General features: G+C 39.2%; 2 protein-coding genes across 4 annotated transcripts; both read right to left on the minus strand.

Annotated features, from left to right (window-relative positions):
- Positions 1-763: 763 nt before the first annotated feature.
- On the minus strand, positions 764-8,484 carry ywhae1 (tyrosine 3-monooxygenase/tryptophan 5-monooxygenase activation protein, epsilon polypeptide 1). 2 transcript variants are annotated; one of them, XM_067507733.1, is made up of 7 exons: positions 8,265-8,484; positions 6,569-6,768; positions 5,861-5,967; positions 5,367-5,573; positions 4,861-4,997; positions 3,824-3,870; positions 764-1,966 (listed from the first exon to the last, which is right to left on the minus strand). In XM_067507733.1, exons 1-6 carry the CDS (start codon positions 8,326-8,328, stop codon positions 3,863-3,865), a joined length of 723 nt encoding a protein of 240 aa, XP_067363834.1. In that variant the 5' UTR covers positions 8,329-8,484; the 3' UTR covers positions 764-1,966; positions 3,824-3,862. The 2 variants fall into 2 exon arrangements, with proteins under 2 accessions (XP_067363834.1, XP_067363833.1); XM_067507732.1 differs by lacking the exon at positions 3,824-3,870 and having other exon boundaries at positions 8,265-8,482.
- A 2,411-nt stretch (positions 8,485-10,895) lies between these two features.
- Positions 10,896-17,438, minus strand: crk (v-crk avian sarcoma virus CT10 oncogene homolog). Of its 2 annotated transcripts, none has more exons than XM_067507688.1 (3): positions 16,865-17,432; positions 15,581-16,170; positions 10,896-12,337 (listed from the first exon to the last, which is right to left on the minus strand). In XM_067507688.1, exons 1-3 carry the CDS (start codon positions 17,082-17,084, stop codon positions 12,200-12,202), a joined length of 948 nt encoding a protein of 315 aa, XP_067363789.1. In that variant the 5' UTR covers positions 17,085-17,432; the 3' UTR covers positions 10,896-12,199. The 2 variants fall into 2 exon arrangements, with proteins under 2 accessions (XP_067363789.1, XP_067363790.1); XM_067507689.1 differs by lacking the exon at positions 10,896-12,337 and adding an exon at positions 12,344-15,315 and having other exon boundaries at positions 16,865-17,438.

The raw sequence follows: 17,438 nt of genomic DNA on the forward strand, positions 1-17,438 counted from the left end.
ATTGTGACAACCCTCTCCTGGTAGGGCTACACCCAGTGCTCTGCCGTGTTTTTCTCTGGAGATAGCTGGTAGGTGGAGTTTGTTCTAAGTGTATAGCCCTTTGGGTTGTCTTTCTCCCAGGAGTCTGACATCCCCTCTAGCCTTCCTCTTTGTTTGCTGAACATTTTAACACAAAACTCACCATATGTTCAATAATCTCTACACCCCATTCCTTACTGACTCATGCTTTATTTAACACTTCTTGGGAGTTTTGAGTTAATGAACAGCTTTTTGGAATCTAATTCTATGTGAGGCCTCCTTTTGTGACGACTCTTGTCAATTGATAACAAACTCACAGTCACAGTTTTGCCAACATGGGACAATGCTCAGTGAAATGTGGTTTCCAAAAACATGTTATAATGATGTTATAATGCATTAGCTCTGGTATAGACCTCAGAGTTCTGATCGTTGCTTGTCTCAGCAGCTCAGAAACAGCAAAAGCCTCAGCTGGACCATCACAGCAAAACCAAAAGCATTAAGATTGCATTTGTCTTTCAAACACTATAAATAGAACATATAAATTTATGATCACGCTTACAGTTGCCAACTCTGACTCAAGAAGTAACATCTGCTGTGTGGCCGTGACAACACTGCTACTGTTCATCTGGCTAGGCGGTTTAAAAAAAATAAAAAAAATAAAATACAGTACACTGGATTTCTGAATCTAAAATTAATACTCAACACAGATGTAAACTGCCTGTAGACAAATAAATAACAAGGTCACTCAGTTTGTAATGTTTAATTTAGATTGTTTAATGTTAATTCCATGCTGTGTTTCAGTAAGAACAATACAGATTCCCTGTCTGTGGCTCCAGTCAGATATCCAGTAGTACAAATCAGCTCCAAGTTACACATAATGAAGCGAAAATAAAAGAAAAACTAAGGAAAAAAGCAAAAGAAAGAAATCCTCTGAACCCAGAGGAACTTTAGTAAAAAGTAAGGGAGAAGCAGCAGAATAGAATATGTTAACTCACGCAAGCACTGACCATCTTGATTTTTGGAAGCTTTGTTGAGGAGCGGGGCCAGAACAACTTCTCTTTTACACAGGAAATCTCCCAAGTCTTTTTAATTTAATCAAAACCACCAGTTAGCCATAAGTCAACCTTCAGAGATTCAGCATGTGTGTGCACAGTTACAGTATTTCAGCACAAAGTACAGTCCAAGGACAACTACAAAACAACAGAATCACTATTGTGTAAAAGATAAGCAAGACTTTGCCCCACGTGGATATCACGAATTTTGCCAACTTCCTCTGAAAACCTAAGTTAACAAAAAGGGCAGTTGTACTTTTCCAAATTGCTCATAAAAAGGTAAAATGATTTGCATGTCATTTCACTAAAAACAGAGATAAAACAGCTCCCATAACTAACATTATCAGTAATAAAAGTTAATTTCTGTAATTACATTAAGAAAAAAAAAATTCAAAACATCCAGCAACTGATAAAAATATTGAGGAAAAAGCAAACAAAAAATACAATAATGAAAACAAAGAACATTTCAGAACTGCTTGTACCAGAATGAAAATGAAAAAAAAAAAAAAAAAAAAAAAAAAAAAAAAAAAAAAAATCCAGGGACTCTCTTTGCCTAAGATTGTATTTCCTCTTTCAATTAAGTGGTATTTACTTGAATGGTGTAAGGGCTAATATAAAAATAAAAAAAGAAGAGAAAAATAAAACTTGTTTAAACTCTGTGGCCCTGCTGGGTCGTGGAGCTGCAGAGGTGGAAAAAAGGAAAAGGAGGAGGAAGAAGGAGGTGACTTAAAGGAAGGGAAATGGATTTGGAGGGGGGCGGGGAGGGAAGAAGGTGGAGGGACGAGGAGTGTGAGGAGAAGGTGTGGGGAGGGTCTCAAGTTGTTGGCTGTTGGTGGCATAGTCTCACTGGGCCTCATCCTCAACATCTTGCAGTGCTTCTTTGTTCTGTTCTTCACCTGGTAGAAAAAAAAAACATCACAATAGTCTTAGTTATGACTGTGTATTCAAATATGAGGCAAAGAAATAAGTTAAGAAAAAGAGGTTTGTTTCTTCAATGGCACTAACAATCGGTACAGAAAAAAAAAAAAAAGCGGAATTCAGAGAGCTTGAATTTAAAATTTTGTTTGAAAATTGATAATAAAACAAAATAGCACCATTATTTTCCACTTCACACTAGAACACTCAGTAAAAAGTGAAAAAATAGTGGGAGCTAGTCACTAGTTCAGCAATTTGTTTTTTTTCTTCCCCTCTTCTTCAGCTTGCTGTCAATGGAGGCCTTTGCTAAACCATCTTTGCTATAGGAGGAGGTTATTTTATGTGACTGGCTAAATGAAGGGTGATGGATTACTCTGATCTTTTACTGTAAATACATTTACAAAGTATATTGATATCTTTATGGAGTTGGCCTTATACTGATGTGGCTTGTTGAGGTGGACATTCTGGTTGCATCCTATACTGCTATGGAGGTTTCATTTGCAAATTGTCAATCTCAACAACTGATTTCTATCAATAACTAGGTTTTAAGTTAATAAAATAAAATGTCACTTGTTTCATAAACTGTTATTATTCATCAGCTTGTTTTGAATAATTTTTGTAAGAATGCATATCACTTGGGATTGGAAGGCAGATTAAAAGCACTACAAATACGGAAATTTAATCAAACTGCTTTATTAAAAGTGAAACTTTTGTGGACAATGCATGCATCTTATATAAAATGATCATAGGTTGTTGATGTTATTAGACATCGTAATTAGAAAAGTAAATAAACAGGTTTATAATAATAATAATAATTATTATTATTATTATAACATGTAAACAAAATTAGTAGTAGAAAGAAGTAGCAAAAAACAGAAATACTCTGGTAATGTACAGGGACTTGAGAAACTGTCCTCAAGGAAAACAAATTTCTCTGTGTAGGACAAACACTCATAGGTTTTAAGTGACATGCTACTGGACTTTCTTTCCTCTAAATTTGTAAAAATACTTAAATATCTACTTTGAACATCTTTCAAAATACATGCTGTACTCAAATGTTGACTATTACAAGTGTTCAGTGAAGCTGCACTTGTAACAACTCAGTGCTTCAAGTCAGTTGAGCTTTTGACAAGCATACACATGTGACCATTTCAACTCATTCTTAGTGAAGGAAGCCCAGTGATTTTTTGTAACCAGCTGCTGGATTCGTTAAAATCATTAACTGAATTGTACAGCGTGTCAGAGGTCCAGCATGCTGAGCACATTAATGAAACCTCTACTTGCAGCACATACAGGTTTAACAAGGAGCTAATTGTAGACATTGAAGCTACAGTATGCAGCCTTTAGGAGTCAAGCTGGCATGAGATTTGAAATCAATCTAACCAGAGCATCAAATAATGATACTGATGACTGTGGCATCTCATAGGTACAACCACGGTGCCCTTGCACATCCGCACACAGGGTTTGCCATTTTCTGACTGGTTAGAAAGGCAAGCCTCTCTAAAAAGCCTCCGGGTGGGGAATCTGTGAACTGCTGCCAGTACAGTTTTGTGTCCCCGTGTCACGAGAGACAGCAACTTTTTACATTACAGGGGCCATTTCTTTTTAAAAAGGTTTTTATATATATATATATATATATATATATATATATATATATATATATATATATATAAAAACTTTAAGCTCAGCTGACAAGACAGTTGGGTGGAATTACAAAAAACAAAGAGTGACAAAGCAACAGGTGAGTGGACTGAATTATGAAACCATGAGTGTGTTAGTGTTGACATTAAAAACAAGGCAGCCACACACACAGCAAGGCTTGGGTGAGCAACACTTACAAAGTACAGTTAACATGGGAAATGAATAGTCTGTTTCCTTTAGGACTCTACAGCAGAGGGAATGAGAAAAAAAGACAAGAGAGAGTTGATGATGAGTCACTGATAAATAGGTGCTAGAGGACGCTGCGCAACACAGTAAATGCAATTACTGGAACGAGCGGGGGGTGAAAGAACGAATCAAAAAGGGCTTGACAAATTCTTTTTAATTTTTGACAATGCAAGACGAACCATTTTGTCTAATGAAATTGACTATAAAGACAACCATCTCTAGTAGAGATAATGTTTATTTTGGAAAAAATTGGCAAGTGTAGCTAAAATGGGGGAAAAACGACAATATTCAGAGCATTCGTCAAACAACTGTCTTATATGCAGTTGTATCATATACTAGTTCCAGTTTATTTATTTAATTAAAAACAAAAGTTGCAATACTGATCATGAAAAATATTTCCATTGGAAACTGCTCGACCGTCGACTCAAACACACGGCACTTATACATTTTTGCTGGTGCTATGTAGCTCAAAAGGACACATATAACGAGGTAACACGAGAAATTACAATTACTTGAGACTAATTGCTGAAATTGTCCTGGGGTCCAGTAAACAAAGCCGTTTCAACAGACAGGTCAGAGACAAAGACTGTGCACAGAGCACCAGCAGAATAAAAAGGGACAGACAGGTTTGGTAAACATGGCAAATTTAAGCTCCCATTCAGAGCTGCTGCACTTGTTAGAGTATGTTTACTTGTAAATAATGTCATGAAATCTGATGACAGTACTACTTATCACGTAGATTTTCCAGATATAAAAGCACAATTTTACACATCAGTAATTTGGGTGTTGCTGCTTAGAATATTCATCAAGCCGTGTAAAAGATGGTAGGTGGGAAAAAGGACATGAGGGAGGTATGAGTTAGTTATCAATCTGCAGTTCTGGACAAATACATTAATAAGAGAAAGGGTAGATAATGCTAGTTCAGGAAAATGTTAGTGAGTACAATGTCCTACAAAAATATTGTAAATGTACACCATGAGTGTCTTACCTTCTCCCTGCATATCTGAAGTCCATAGTGTCAGGTTGTCACGTAACAACTGCATGATAAGTGTGGAGTCCTTGTAGCTTTCTTCACTCAGTGTGTCCAGTTCTGCAATTGCGTCATCAAATGCAGCCTTTGCCAACCTGAGTAAACACATGCCCACTTATGTTGAAAGGATCACATATTCAAGAGATATATAGTTCTGATTAATTTTGTAAGTAGCACAAGCCCATTGTTTTAAAAGAACAACAGGTTTAAAGTTTCAGCCTTACTGATAAGAACAATGGGCATAGTAGGGCAAATGAGAATGTCTAGTTTTGCATGGCAGTCGGGAGGATTAGTGAAGGCAGACTGAAAACGAGATGGTTCCTAGGCTCTTCGTTGACCAAGCTTTTACACTTTAGATCCTTTCTAAACATCTCGTGATCACATTTTGATGTAAACGTAAAGATCACCCTTGATACAGATAAAAATTAAACAGCCTAGAGACTATGTATTGAAGAAACACTGACCTGCAAGCACGGTCAGGCGAGTTGAGGATCTCGTAATAGAAGACGGAAAAGTTGAGGGCAAGGCCAAGGCGGATGGGGTGTGTGGGAGGCAGCTCCGACATTGCTAGATCAGTAGCAGTTTTGTAGGCCACCAAGCTGTTCTCTGCTGCCTCCTTTCTGTCATTGCCAGTGGCAAATTCTGCCAGGTACCTGTGGTAGTCACCCTTCCTGCATTTGGAGAAATCAAAACTGACTTTCAGTTGTGTACAAATATTTTACAAATACATTGCTGCACTAGATGGTTTTGATGGGGCCAGATGTTTAACTTCATACATATGCCTAAACTTCATACATTAAAAACATTCATGTCAAAATGTGCATCTTTAAATTTGCCTAAAATCAACAAAAAAAACCCACACAAACAAAAAACAAACCCCTCAGTGGATTCAGTATTCTGTAAAAACTATAACAAATGTTATTTATTCATCTATTCATTTGGACCCTAAAGCTCTTACATTTTGTTGTAGAAGACCTTTGACTCTCCCATCCCAGCAGAGGGGAGTAGGTGCCTTTCCAGTGCATCCAGAATATCACCACAGATTGACTTCAGCTCCTTCTCAACCTGTCACCAAAAAAAAAAAAAAAAAAAAATCAATTACAGTCCAATCAGTAATATTAGATTATTTGGCACGAAGATTTTGGACTGTGTCTGGCACTTTAAGTCCCAATCTAATAAATGTCTTGTGGTCTGCTATTAGCTTCATTTATTAATAAGTCCAATTTACGTGCTGTTAAATGCTCACCAGGTGGTATAGTAAAGACTGACGAAAATGTGTCACCCTAGAAGAGAACCGCTAACAAAGTGTAGGTGCAACACAGATTTACCCATCTTCAAATCCCATTAGATCACTGACTGCGGCCTAACTGCCTCTCCCATCTCTCTGACAAACTCTGGCCTCTCCCATAATAGCCGGCTCTCATTTCCCTTCATAAAAGCAAGAGAGTGCAGGACTTGCCAACTATGACTCAGATGCAGTCTGTTCGATAGCTGCTCATAGTATTATTATTTATGAGCAAGTGATTTCACATTAGCAAAGCAAATGCATGATGCTTTGAAAAGACAAAACTCTAGGGAAAAAAAAGGACATTGTGAATCATGTAAGTGCTCCTGACAGACCATCTACAAACAACTGCGACTTATTTACGTGACATAAGTGCCATACCATTTGCCTGTATTCCCGGATCATCTTCAGTTTCTCTTCTCCACCCTTGTTCTCTTCCCTCTGTTCGATACTGCTGATTATCCTCCAGGAGGCTCTTCGAGCTCCAATGACATTCTTGTAGGCCACTGATAGCAAGTTCCTCTCCTCCACTGTGAGCTCCACATTCATGCCTGCCACCTTCTTCATTGACACCACCATCTCTGTTGAAGACACAGACTTATTTAAAAACATTTATATTTTACGTATACATATTTTATCGCCATTGCAGAGAACACCAAACAACCTTCACTCTTATGTGAGTTAAACAGTCTAACCATTCGAGAGATTGCATGACTTGTACATTAAAACTAGGTGGCAAATATGGATTCTGACATGTTCAGGGAAACACCAAGAGCATGCCAATTAAATCTGCTTCAGAAGTCTTTTTGGATTGGGCAGGAATATGCATTATGAATGAAGAGTTCTGATATGAGGTAATAATCTACAGCTTACAGAACATACAGTACTGCCTCAACTGACATGACAGCGTTTAATGCACATGCTAAGACTCCACCTATACACTGGCACCATTCCAGTTAACAAAAATCACTTATTCACTTTCAATGATGTGTTATATACTTTAAGTGAAAGTATACTGGAACTGTACACCACTAATGAAAGGTAGCAGGGTATAAACGTGGGAAAATGATGACTTAGTGGTTAAATGGTTAAAAAGTGGAGACTGGATTTCCTTTAAATCCAAGACAGTCGCTGATGTAATAAAGAGATAATGTACCAAGCTGATCTATGAATCGCTTTGGAAATCTTATAAATGTTGACATTTCAGCGTACAGCTGAATAATACGACGATTTCCACCAAATCCTCGTGAGGTTAGCATTTAGCCGGTAAACAATAAATCACCCTGTAAATGCACGCAGTTCAAATCTCGTGAATGAGTCATGGCACATTCACTTAACGTTACTTGGCAACGTATGACCGGTTGCAAAGCCAGCCGTCTAAAAACAGCCTCTACCAGGCCTGTAATGGTATGACAGTGTGACAGGAGTGGGTCAGAGAAAAGAAGATAGTCATTCTCGCCAATCGATCCGTGTAGCCTATTTGCAAGGGAACACCCCACCAAATGAACAGCTGTCCTCCCACTCCCAGGCAGTGGCCAACCTTGCAATTTGGCTAGCTAACATCTAGCTAATGTTGAAGTTGTCTAGCATCGAAAGCAGAATGGCACAAACAAGAATATTGGTGCGATGTTATAGTTTCAAAGTCACAGTGACAACGGGTCTCTTTTAAAAGAGCTAACGGTACCAGTAGCTCAAGCGTTAAGCTAACTATAGTTAGCTAGCATGGTGCAGGGGAGGTATCTCCTGACAGCACACGCTCCAGTAATCCGCCATTTTGTTGTAGCCCCTTCGCTAACGTTAGCTACGGTCTGTCAGATTTGTACATATCCCATAAAACACAGAGACCCCAAGACAAGGGCCTGTGGTTTAGTGTCGCGTTATCTTTTCATTACAGGAAGGCCCATGCCATGTCAATGACTAGCTAGCTGAAAGACGGTGATCGTAGCTGCGTTAGCGTTAGCTCTCGCTCTCTTGTTAGCACCGAGCTATCTGCTGCTAACGTTAGCTCGCAGAAAAAAAAAAAAATCCAAGCGGCGAACATGTCTCACTACGAGCCAGCCCACAAAGTATGGCTTACCGTCATATCGCTCTGCCTGCTCGGCAAGCTTTGCCTGATAAACTAGGTCATCTCGTTCTCCCATTGTGAATCGAGGTGGAGATAGAGTAGCGAACTGATCAAACTGGCAAATATCTGGTGGAAAAACACGATGGTGTGCCAAGTCTGTCGGCAGTTCCTAGAAACCAACTAAGTGGTGATCCGCCCCACCGGCAGCGATGCGCTGGGATGGAGTAAAGATGGAGGCCAGCGTCATCCGGGTCCTGCGCACACGCAACACGACTCGCCAACTGCGATTCGTTGTTTTTAGATTAAAGTTACAGTGTGCAGATTTTGTATCTGACCGCTCAGGCAGAAATATGCTCAGAACACATTCGAAAGTGGAGTCAGACTCACTGTTCAACAACTGGTGCAGATTTTCCGTTCCAAATGAGGCTCGGCTTTCCAACCAATCAGAGAAGACTGTGAATTATAAGCATTTCTTTCCTTACATCCAGAATCCAACAGTTTAGTGATTTGCTAAATTATAGAAATTAGCAAATCATACCTCATGATATTGATTTATGTGGTAGGGTTAAAAGTACAATTGCAGTGCACTAAAAGTAAAAAATACTGTCATGTATTTGTTAACACTTGAGCATAAACTTTTAATTGACAGCTTTAACATTTTCAATAATGTCTGAACATAAAGAATTACACTTCAATATTCTTTATATCCATCTGTAAATATTTCTGCAAACTTTGAAACATCTGAGCTTTTCTTTTACAATTTTGAGGTACTTGCCATTTTGGTAATTTTACTCCACTACATTTGTTTGACAGCTTTTATTACGAACCACCTCAAGTGACAGGTGTTACAGCATACAAAAAACAAATACAATAACCAATCTTTTGTCATGGGTTTGACTTTATTTACTATCATATTAACACATTACATGCTACAGAAAATAAAAAGGTAATTTCCGTTGTCTCGAAAGAATATAGTGTTATAATAAAATGGCACATTTTGATTTTAACACAGTTGTCACTGGCATTTTGCCACTCCTTCCTTGTTAGGAAATGAAGGAATGACTTCATGCAGGTCTATTAAAAAAAAAAAATACTTCTTGGTGGCTTCATTTGCACAACAATTTATAAGATAACAATTGATGTATTTGATCATAACTACAGGGAGAAAAATGGACTGTCTCAAAACTTTGCTGTAAACACAAATGTTCCTTTTATCCAACATTTTTTATCCAGCCAAATATTTTTAAATAGTAAATCTTTTAACATGGGTTTGGAATAGAGCTAAGTTGAAAATGAAATGTGAAAAGCAGGACAGAACTTGTGAGGCAAAGCTTTAAAGGTTGGGAAAGTTATTGTGTGAATGGAATCAAGGATTTTTGACACTATAAGAAGGCGAGCCCGTATCTATGCAAACTCAGTGTGTAAGCAGTTAAGTGCATTCTGTTATCAATCTTTAATCTTATAAATCCTGTGAGAGTAGGTTTTCGGAAAGGATACCCTCCATCCTCATGTTGCTAGAGTGCCACCTAAAGGTGCCTTGGTGCTGCTCGCCAGAAATCCTGAACCATGACATTTGGAAGCAACCACTCACTTGGGAGAGCACAGCAAGTTCTCAGAGATCAAATTCCAAGTAGACCAGTTTATGTTTAACCTACATATCCAACCTGCTTTAATCCACACCAGTCTGCTTAATGCTAAATAGTGGGTGATGATTGTCAGATGTAAACTAGTAGATTGATTCAATCTGTACTACAACATAATTTGCTGTTCCATTTGCAATTTATGTATTGCCAAGAGATCAAGCAGAGGGTAGAGATAAAACTGAATAGGAAAGTCCAGGATGGCGTATGCTTTGTAAATGTATAACACTTTACATAAAGGGTGGCAGAGGATTAAGTGAGAAAGCACAAAGGAAACAGGACTATAAGCAGGAAGATTAAAAAAACAAAACAGTTCAAGGAGGCAAGAAAATTTGTTAAAAGATAAAAAAAAAAAAAAAGAAAAGAAAAGGTATGTACTAATAACACACCACACCTCATTTCCTGGGCAAATTTGTCTGTTTTTCTGAAGTATATTCAGTAAGCTGAAAGGAGCACTAGTATGAGAAGACAGGACTAGCTATCATTGGTTACAGTCTACATTCACTCCGTTCAACTTCATTCATTTACATCAGATGCTGAATTAGAACATGTGCCCCCCCCCCCCCCCCCCCTCCAGTCAGTTTATCCATTATGCACCAGCAAACCACTGCTCCCTCCCAACATGCAACAGTAAAAAGTTTACATTAAAACTGTTTGCCCCCAGACAAACCCAGCTACAGTATAAAGGAAACTACAAAGATAACAAAAAATGAATATCTTAGCATGTATTGATAATCACATAGTACATTATTTCATAACAATATGTTCTTTTTTTCTTACAAAAAGACTACTTGGTGGTACTTGGTCATAGGTGATAGGTGGATGAGGGCTGAGGTGAGCCAGGGTGGGAGGTGTAGAAAGGCTGAATGTAGTGTTGCCTTTATCTCCAACAAAACAACAGAATTTTCTCAGGTTTACCACTAGGGCCTGCACTACAGCTACCACTACACAAAGTCACTCCTAACTGGTGGTCTCGACTCAGTTTTCTTTTCTCCATATCATATGTAGTATGTGGGGTGGGGGTGGGTGCTCAACTGCATCTTGAGGAAAACTGTACATCTCCAGCTGAAGTTATTTCGGATTCAAGATATCCCTTCCTTAATTATCCCAGTGTTAAAATGTTGTTGCTGGGCTTTGAGCGTCGCTGCTCTCATAGTGTTTGCTTATTCCCCCCCCCCAAAAAAAATAAAACAAACAAACAAAAAAGAAGCTGCATTCATGTCTAATACGAACTATCTAACAATCGGGACAGACATGTATCACTGCCAGAGAATATTATGTTTTTTTTATTGTTTAGTCCAGATTCTTTCCTGTACAAAGACTTAACCACCAATGAGATACCAGTATAGAAAAATGAAGGATAAATGTAAACAAACATTAAACAAAAAAGGAACAACTTAATAAGAAAAACGGGATAAGCGGAAAGGACAAACAAAAATTATAATAATTCTATTGTGATTCTTTTGTAAAAAAATAAATAAAGCTACACCAGGCGAGGTTATCTTAGCATAAAGAGTGGAAGTGGGGTAAAACAGCAAGTCTGCCTCTGTAAAAGGTAACAGCTGCCCAAATTGGAACAATGTCAACATGAACAATTCTGTGTTTTACAGGCAGTTATGTGCCGGGTTACTTTCTTGGCAGCTGGTTCGAGTCCAAAAAAATAATCTTGCATATAACCACTGTTTCTATCACAAGGGTGTTTGTCCCTGCTGCCACTCTTTGTGTACAGCAAAGTTACATTGCTGCTGATGATAGCATCATATTTACTCTATAAACATAAAGGTTATTATTCTTGGCAAGATACATGAAAACTTTATTGTTACTATATTCCCATCAGACATGAATGCAGTATGAGTGACCTTACAGGCCTGTAACTGTGGTGACAGATGAGGATGAAACGTTATCTGCTGTCTATGAGGCATGAAAAGGAAGCGGTAGAACTCTGTGGTGAGGAGTCTCCTGTGGAATGAGTGTTGATAAGGTGTCTGTGATATGTGGTGAATCTAAAGGGTGCTGCCCAATGCCCATAGCAGGAGATTGTATATATCTTCTGTGTCCCACTGTGTAGTATCTGACTCATTGTTAAGTCAGTTGAAGCAGCTAGTAGAGGAAGGCAGGCATCATTATTTAGAGTGTATATGTAGGGTGTCAATGGTCTGTTTTGTTCTCAGTGAAACTGTACTTGGTTCAGATGAAAGCTGGAGCAGCAGTGGTGGAGCTTGGAGCAGGTGAGTTTGTGGAACGGGAAGTAAATGAAGGAGGAAGGGTCTAAGACTAGTGTCCCGGTAGAGTCCCGGCTGTCCGCTCTCAGCTGAGTTCATCCTCTGCGTTGTGCTGGTCCAGCAGTTTGACGTGTGTGAAAGGAAAGTGGCCCCGTTTGCCTTTGCACTCCCCCTCCCACTGGCCGTTCACGTTTATTTTGGTCACCTTCACCATATCGCCCACCTGGGGAGCAGGGGAGAGTGGAAAGATGTGAGAGAGTGCACAAATGTACAGTTTGCAACAGAAATAATCAACATGTGAACAATAAACTGTCCTCTCAAATGTACTGTTGTAGCACTCACATTTATGCAGGCCAAAATTAAAATATATTTTTAATGTCATATGAAGCAGCAAATAATCATGACAGATTAGCCTATGATGAAAACGGTCCTCAGTCACAGTTCTAGTCAGGAGGAAGCATGTACAATTAAGACTGACGAGCTCAGGAGAGGACTGGCTGTTCCTGTGTCATTGAACCTGAACAAACTAACAAAAAGTTCCAAATTTCAAGTCTGTATGGGTGAAGACTGAACATAGTCAGGGGTAAAAGCTTAGTCTTTCATGGTTTATATTATCAGTTAGATCACCTGTTAGCAGTTCTGACTATCTTTCTTCTGGTAAATAAGTAACATTTATTTACATAAGTTGCATTTGCATAACATGTTTTTTTGTCTTGGACAAAGCCTTTTAATAGTGAAGATCATCCCCCCAGTGAAGCAGTACAGTAAAATAAAATAAGTAAAAGCACTTAAACATGTCAGACAGTTTTATTTTTAAAGATCTTGTGTCTGTAAGGGTCTAAAAGATATTCTGTTCTTTAAAAAGAAATGCTAAGGATTAGGAACTGCAGACTGACTTTTCGTTTCGGTTATTATAAAAAGATAGGATAGATTTTAGTATACTGTGTTTAAAAAGGAGGTTTTAAATGGTTAAAGGAGAGGAATAGGATGCTTTCTGTTTAAAAAGGAAGAGTTAATCTTTTTACCCACTTTAAGATGTACAATTTTGGAACATTATATTTGCTAAAGAATGTTTTGTATTGTGTTTCTAGATTTGTGTTGTCAATACTCGTATACACAGGCACCAAATATAGTTGCTGTTAGTGTTTTTGTGGGCCACTTGCTAAAAAAGACTTGAGTCAGTAAACCGCTCCACAGTTTTAACAGATATTTAAACATTATTCATTTTTTTTAAACCTCCAGTCTAAATAAATAAATTAATACATATATAAATATATAGATAGATAGTGTGTATCCACTGTACAAAGAGCTAATTATTAATCATGGAAATGGCTTTATGCAGCAGGTACAAATGCATTAAAACAGTCTTGTCTCGTGAGTAAAACATTCCTGAGCATTTCATTTCAACTGAGAAGTTACAGTCACTTGATACATGCATTGCTACATTGACTCCCTGTATACAACATATAAGGATTTAAAAAATACTAAGACAGACAATCCAGTAAAGTGCCACCACAAGATATGATTTGAAAATGACCACACAGTTAAACCAACAACTCTTTGGCCCAGTTTCTACAACAAAGTGAAAATGATGGATGTCACAGTGATAGCCGTCAACAGAAAATGGATCTGGGAACTAACTTTCCAACCAAGGAGGTCACACACTGCCTACGTCCAGCTACTTAAATGTGCTGCTTTCTTGATTTAAATGTCATTGTAAAACTGTTTTCTGTGACTTTGTTAAGACAGCAATTTGATAATGTAGGTATGTACTTATAGATTAGAGGAAGTATAGCTTAACAAGTTTTCATGTATATCTTATAGTCAGGTGCTCATATGAACACCTAAACCAGTTTGTTTAGCTGAAAGCATCCCCCTCTTTCTTCCTCCTTTTAATATAAGCCTTTAAAAGATCATCTATTTCCAATGTTAGCGAGAGGGGACGAAATCCACAATTCTTGTTTTGTGCAACAGTGTTACAAATGATCTATTTTATAGCTTCAATGTTCCAAATTAGTTGCATAAAATGGATATTTTCAACACTGCGGCATTTTACATACAGTATAAATTATTTCAGGGATACAGAAGTGGACTTAAGATTAAGATTGCAGAGATGTTCTGTGCCATTATATTGACTGCCTTCACCTTAAACTATAGGCACATACTTTAAGCTTTTCAGAGGAGGAATTTAACAGTTCAGTCACTTTGTAAATGTGTGTAGTCACAATTTTATGATGCTTATAAGTTTTATAACTATAAATTCAAAAAGCAATTAATTGCATGTATACATACAGCCACATAAAACAGGAATTGCATAGAAGCGGACAAGTTTCAGTTGCTAAGATAAAGGCGGATCTTTAGAATCAGTTGATTTTCTGAAGGTAATAGCACAAAGAAACTCGGGCTAATTATTAACTGTCAAGTGCCACCTTTCTGAGTCACTATTGGCCAAGTAGTGAGTAAAAAAACAAACACCATCACACAGATCAAATCCAGAAAAGTCTATATTTCAGGGCTACTGAAGTGGACTTAAGATTAAGAATGCAGAGATGTTTTGTGCTATTATATCAACTGTCTTCGTGTTGAACTATAGGCACATACTTCAAGCTTTTCAAAGGCGAATTTAAAAGTTCAGCCATTTTATAAATGTGTGTAGTCACAATTTGATGCTGCTGATAAGTTTAATATTTGGGAGTGGCAGAATCCAACTCAAATACAGTATCTACCTGTTAAACATAACTGAGCAAACTTCAAACAAACCAATAAACTGCAAAAAAAGTCACTAACATCAGCAGAATTGTAGTTTGCCTCCAGAAAAAGTGATGGCACAGATTAAAAAAAGAGTTTTTTTTTTTTGTTTGTTTTGTTTTTGTATTGGTATATTTAGCAGTGCGGCCCAGCAGAGCAGGAGCACACTTTGCCTGGCCGGTCTCATAGTCCCACTCTTGACTCAGCTGGACTCCTGGCTTCACAGAGACTAAAGGAAATGGTCCTGTTCCCAAACACAAACTATTTCCTTCCCTGCTCTGTGGGAGCCTCGCTTGCACTTCCGGAAAGTTTAACAGTCTAGTCACTGTGAAAAGGGAGCAGAGCTTATGACAGTCCTGATGTTTCGGCACCCTCTCATCTTTTACTACTGAAGCCTGGGAGTATAGACACAGACTTTGCACAGGTCAAACTGTACTGCCACTGGACTGGTCTCTGCAGAGGAGATATTAAATGATCATATTATCTACAAAACTACACAGAAAGCTGTCTAAGCACTTTCTGACCTTGATACCTCTTCACCCTACTCAATAAATACTGAGGGAAAAAAACAGACAAAGGAAATAAAATGTAATGTGAGCTCAGACTTAATAATACACCAGGGTTGGTCATAAATCCTCCTCTGCTAAATGTTGCCTTTCATCTTGCACATGTTAAAATATTGCACCGTGTCAAAAATAAGCTCCAAGTCTATATTTACCTCCAAGGCCAGGGCAGTCTTGTCATAGGCATTTGGAACCCTCTTCTGAATGGCCCTGGCATACACAGGTCCGTTCTGAAGATTTGGGAGGGGAGTGGGCTGGGCATACTGGCTGGGGTCTCCCAGCAGTGGAGGGCCGGGCTGAGCCACAGAGCCATCAGAGTTCCCTAGCATCCCCATCACTCCTGGTGGTACCCCAGGCACACCAGCCCCCGCCAAAGAACTCGGAGACGATGGTCTGTACTTCTCAACATATGGCACAGGAATCATTCCTGCCCGGCCTTCAGAGTTCTGGGCGTTCCACCACTGCTCCTCTGGTTTCTCGAGAACTCGGAGAATATCACCCTTCCTAAACGGGAGATCCTCCTCATCGTTGCCAGGAAAATCAAAAAGTGCTCGAACATACTCATCTTCTAGGCGGGGTGGGGGCCCCCCGCCAGGGCCAACATTGATGAAAGAGCTGTGTTTGGACTTATTGATGGGCTCTATCAAGGTGGTGGTGTCCAAGTAGTGGATTTTGTAGAATTCTAGCAAAGCAGGAAGGGCGTCAAACTCCTGGTCACCAATACGGAACCTTGGATGGGCCAAACCTGATGAAAAGAAGGTAGTACGAAAGAGCAGGAATGGTTAAAAAGTGAAACTAAGAACTTGGTATCCAAGCTTGGGCATGGTCAAAGTTGGCAGATATGAAGTCTGTGTGTAACCAAGCGTGATCGGTGGCAATTTCCAGAACGACAAGGAAGCATTTTTGTTTCCCTATTTTCTTTTTCCATATTCGTTTTGTACCTCCCAGTCAAAAAGCATGAGGAAAATGGGCAAATATTCTGCTGCAATACCCACACAGGATCAGAACGAGAGGAGAAAATAGACATGGTCTGATCAAAGTCTACTAAGCTCTGGCAACAATTTTAAACATTTACAATGCTTCCAGTGTCACCCGGTAAAGCAGGCTCATGATAGTGGTTACAACTCCCATTAATGCGGTCTGGTATTGGCAAACTCGCACCGCCCACCAGTGATAGACACGTATATCTATTCCTTGGATTTGCTGAAACATAGTGTTATAAAGTATTTAGTGTATTGCGTAAAAGGTCTGAAACCATGATATCACATCAAAATGTTTGATGTGTTGCACGTGTTTCAGCGTGACTGGCCTCCAATATTCTACATATAAGAGAGTGGGAGAGAGACTATTACGCATCTCTATTGGTGCAAGTCATGCAAGAATGGTCACATCAACATGTCTATATACCAAGACCTTCCGATCCCCCCCTGATATCTTACCTGGACCGGACTGTCGGTTGTTGCTGATGCTGTTTATTATATAATGCGAGACTTTGGAGTTCTCTGACACCGACAGCACGTAATCGCCGGGGCTGGTGATGGAGTCGCGAACCAGAAACACGCCGTGCCTCTGCCCCTGCAACAGCGACACAGCCTCCTGCCTGCTCAAACGACCCCAGTACCAACTGCCACGGTCCTCCGCATCAAAATTTCCGGCCATGGTAACCACTCCAAAGCCGAGGCTTCACGGGGCCTTCCCTGCTCTCCCTCCCGTTATCCACAAGCAAAGCCCTCAACTCATACAAAAACTTTAGCGCCTAGAGCACGTTTAGTAAACAGGCGACATCCGCAGCTGGCCGTTTGGACATCAATTCCCCCGCACAGAACTTCAAGCGCGATATAAAAAGGACCCTTGATTGGATTATGACCAGAATGCAGCTCTATTACTCACACAATGTGTTTAACCGACTGATTTCCAGCTATAATCCAGCAAACGATGACAACTAACTTCAAAAACTGAAATGGCGGATACGGGAAAACAAAAAAAGACCCCACTCACCGGATGGGACGTAAA

Source organism: Channa argus, chromosome 6, assembly GCF_033026475.1.
Source record: "Channa argus isolate prfri chromosome 6, Channa argus male v1.0, whole genome shotgun sequence".
Classification (NCBI taxonomy): Eukaryota; Metazoa; Chordata; class Actinopteri; order Anabantiformes; family Channidae; genus Channa; species Channa argus.

Bases quoted from the DNA above. Each gene is read 5' to 3' on its own strand.
- crk (XM_067507688.1), bottom strand. From the start codon at position 17,084: ATGGCCGGAAATTTTGATGCGGAGGACCGTGGCAGTTGGTACTGGGGT. The intron at 16,171-16,864 runs GTAAGATATCAG...TCTTTTCATCAG, and splicing joins CAACCGACAGTCCGGTCCAG to GTTTGGCCCATCCAAGGTTC. The intron at 12,338-15,580 runs GTAAATATAGAC...CCTGCTCCCCAG, and splicing joins AGACTGCCCTGGCCTTGGAG to GTGGGCGATATGGTGAAGGT.
- ywhae1 (XM_067507732.1), bottom strand. From the start codon at position 8,328: ATGGGAGAACGAGATGACCTAGTTTATCAGGCAAAGCTTGCCGAGCAG. The intron at 6,769-8,264 runs GTAAGCCATACT...TGTCTTCAACAG, and splicing joins GCAGGCAGAGCGATATGACG to AGATGGTGGTGTCAATGAAG. The intron at 5,574-5,860 runs GTAAGAGCTTTA...CTCCAAATGCAG, and splicing joins AAGGTCTTCTACAACAAAAT to GAAGGGTGACTACCACAGGT.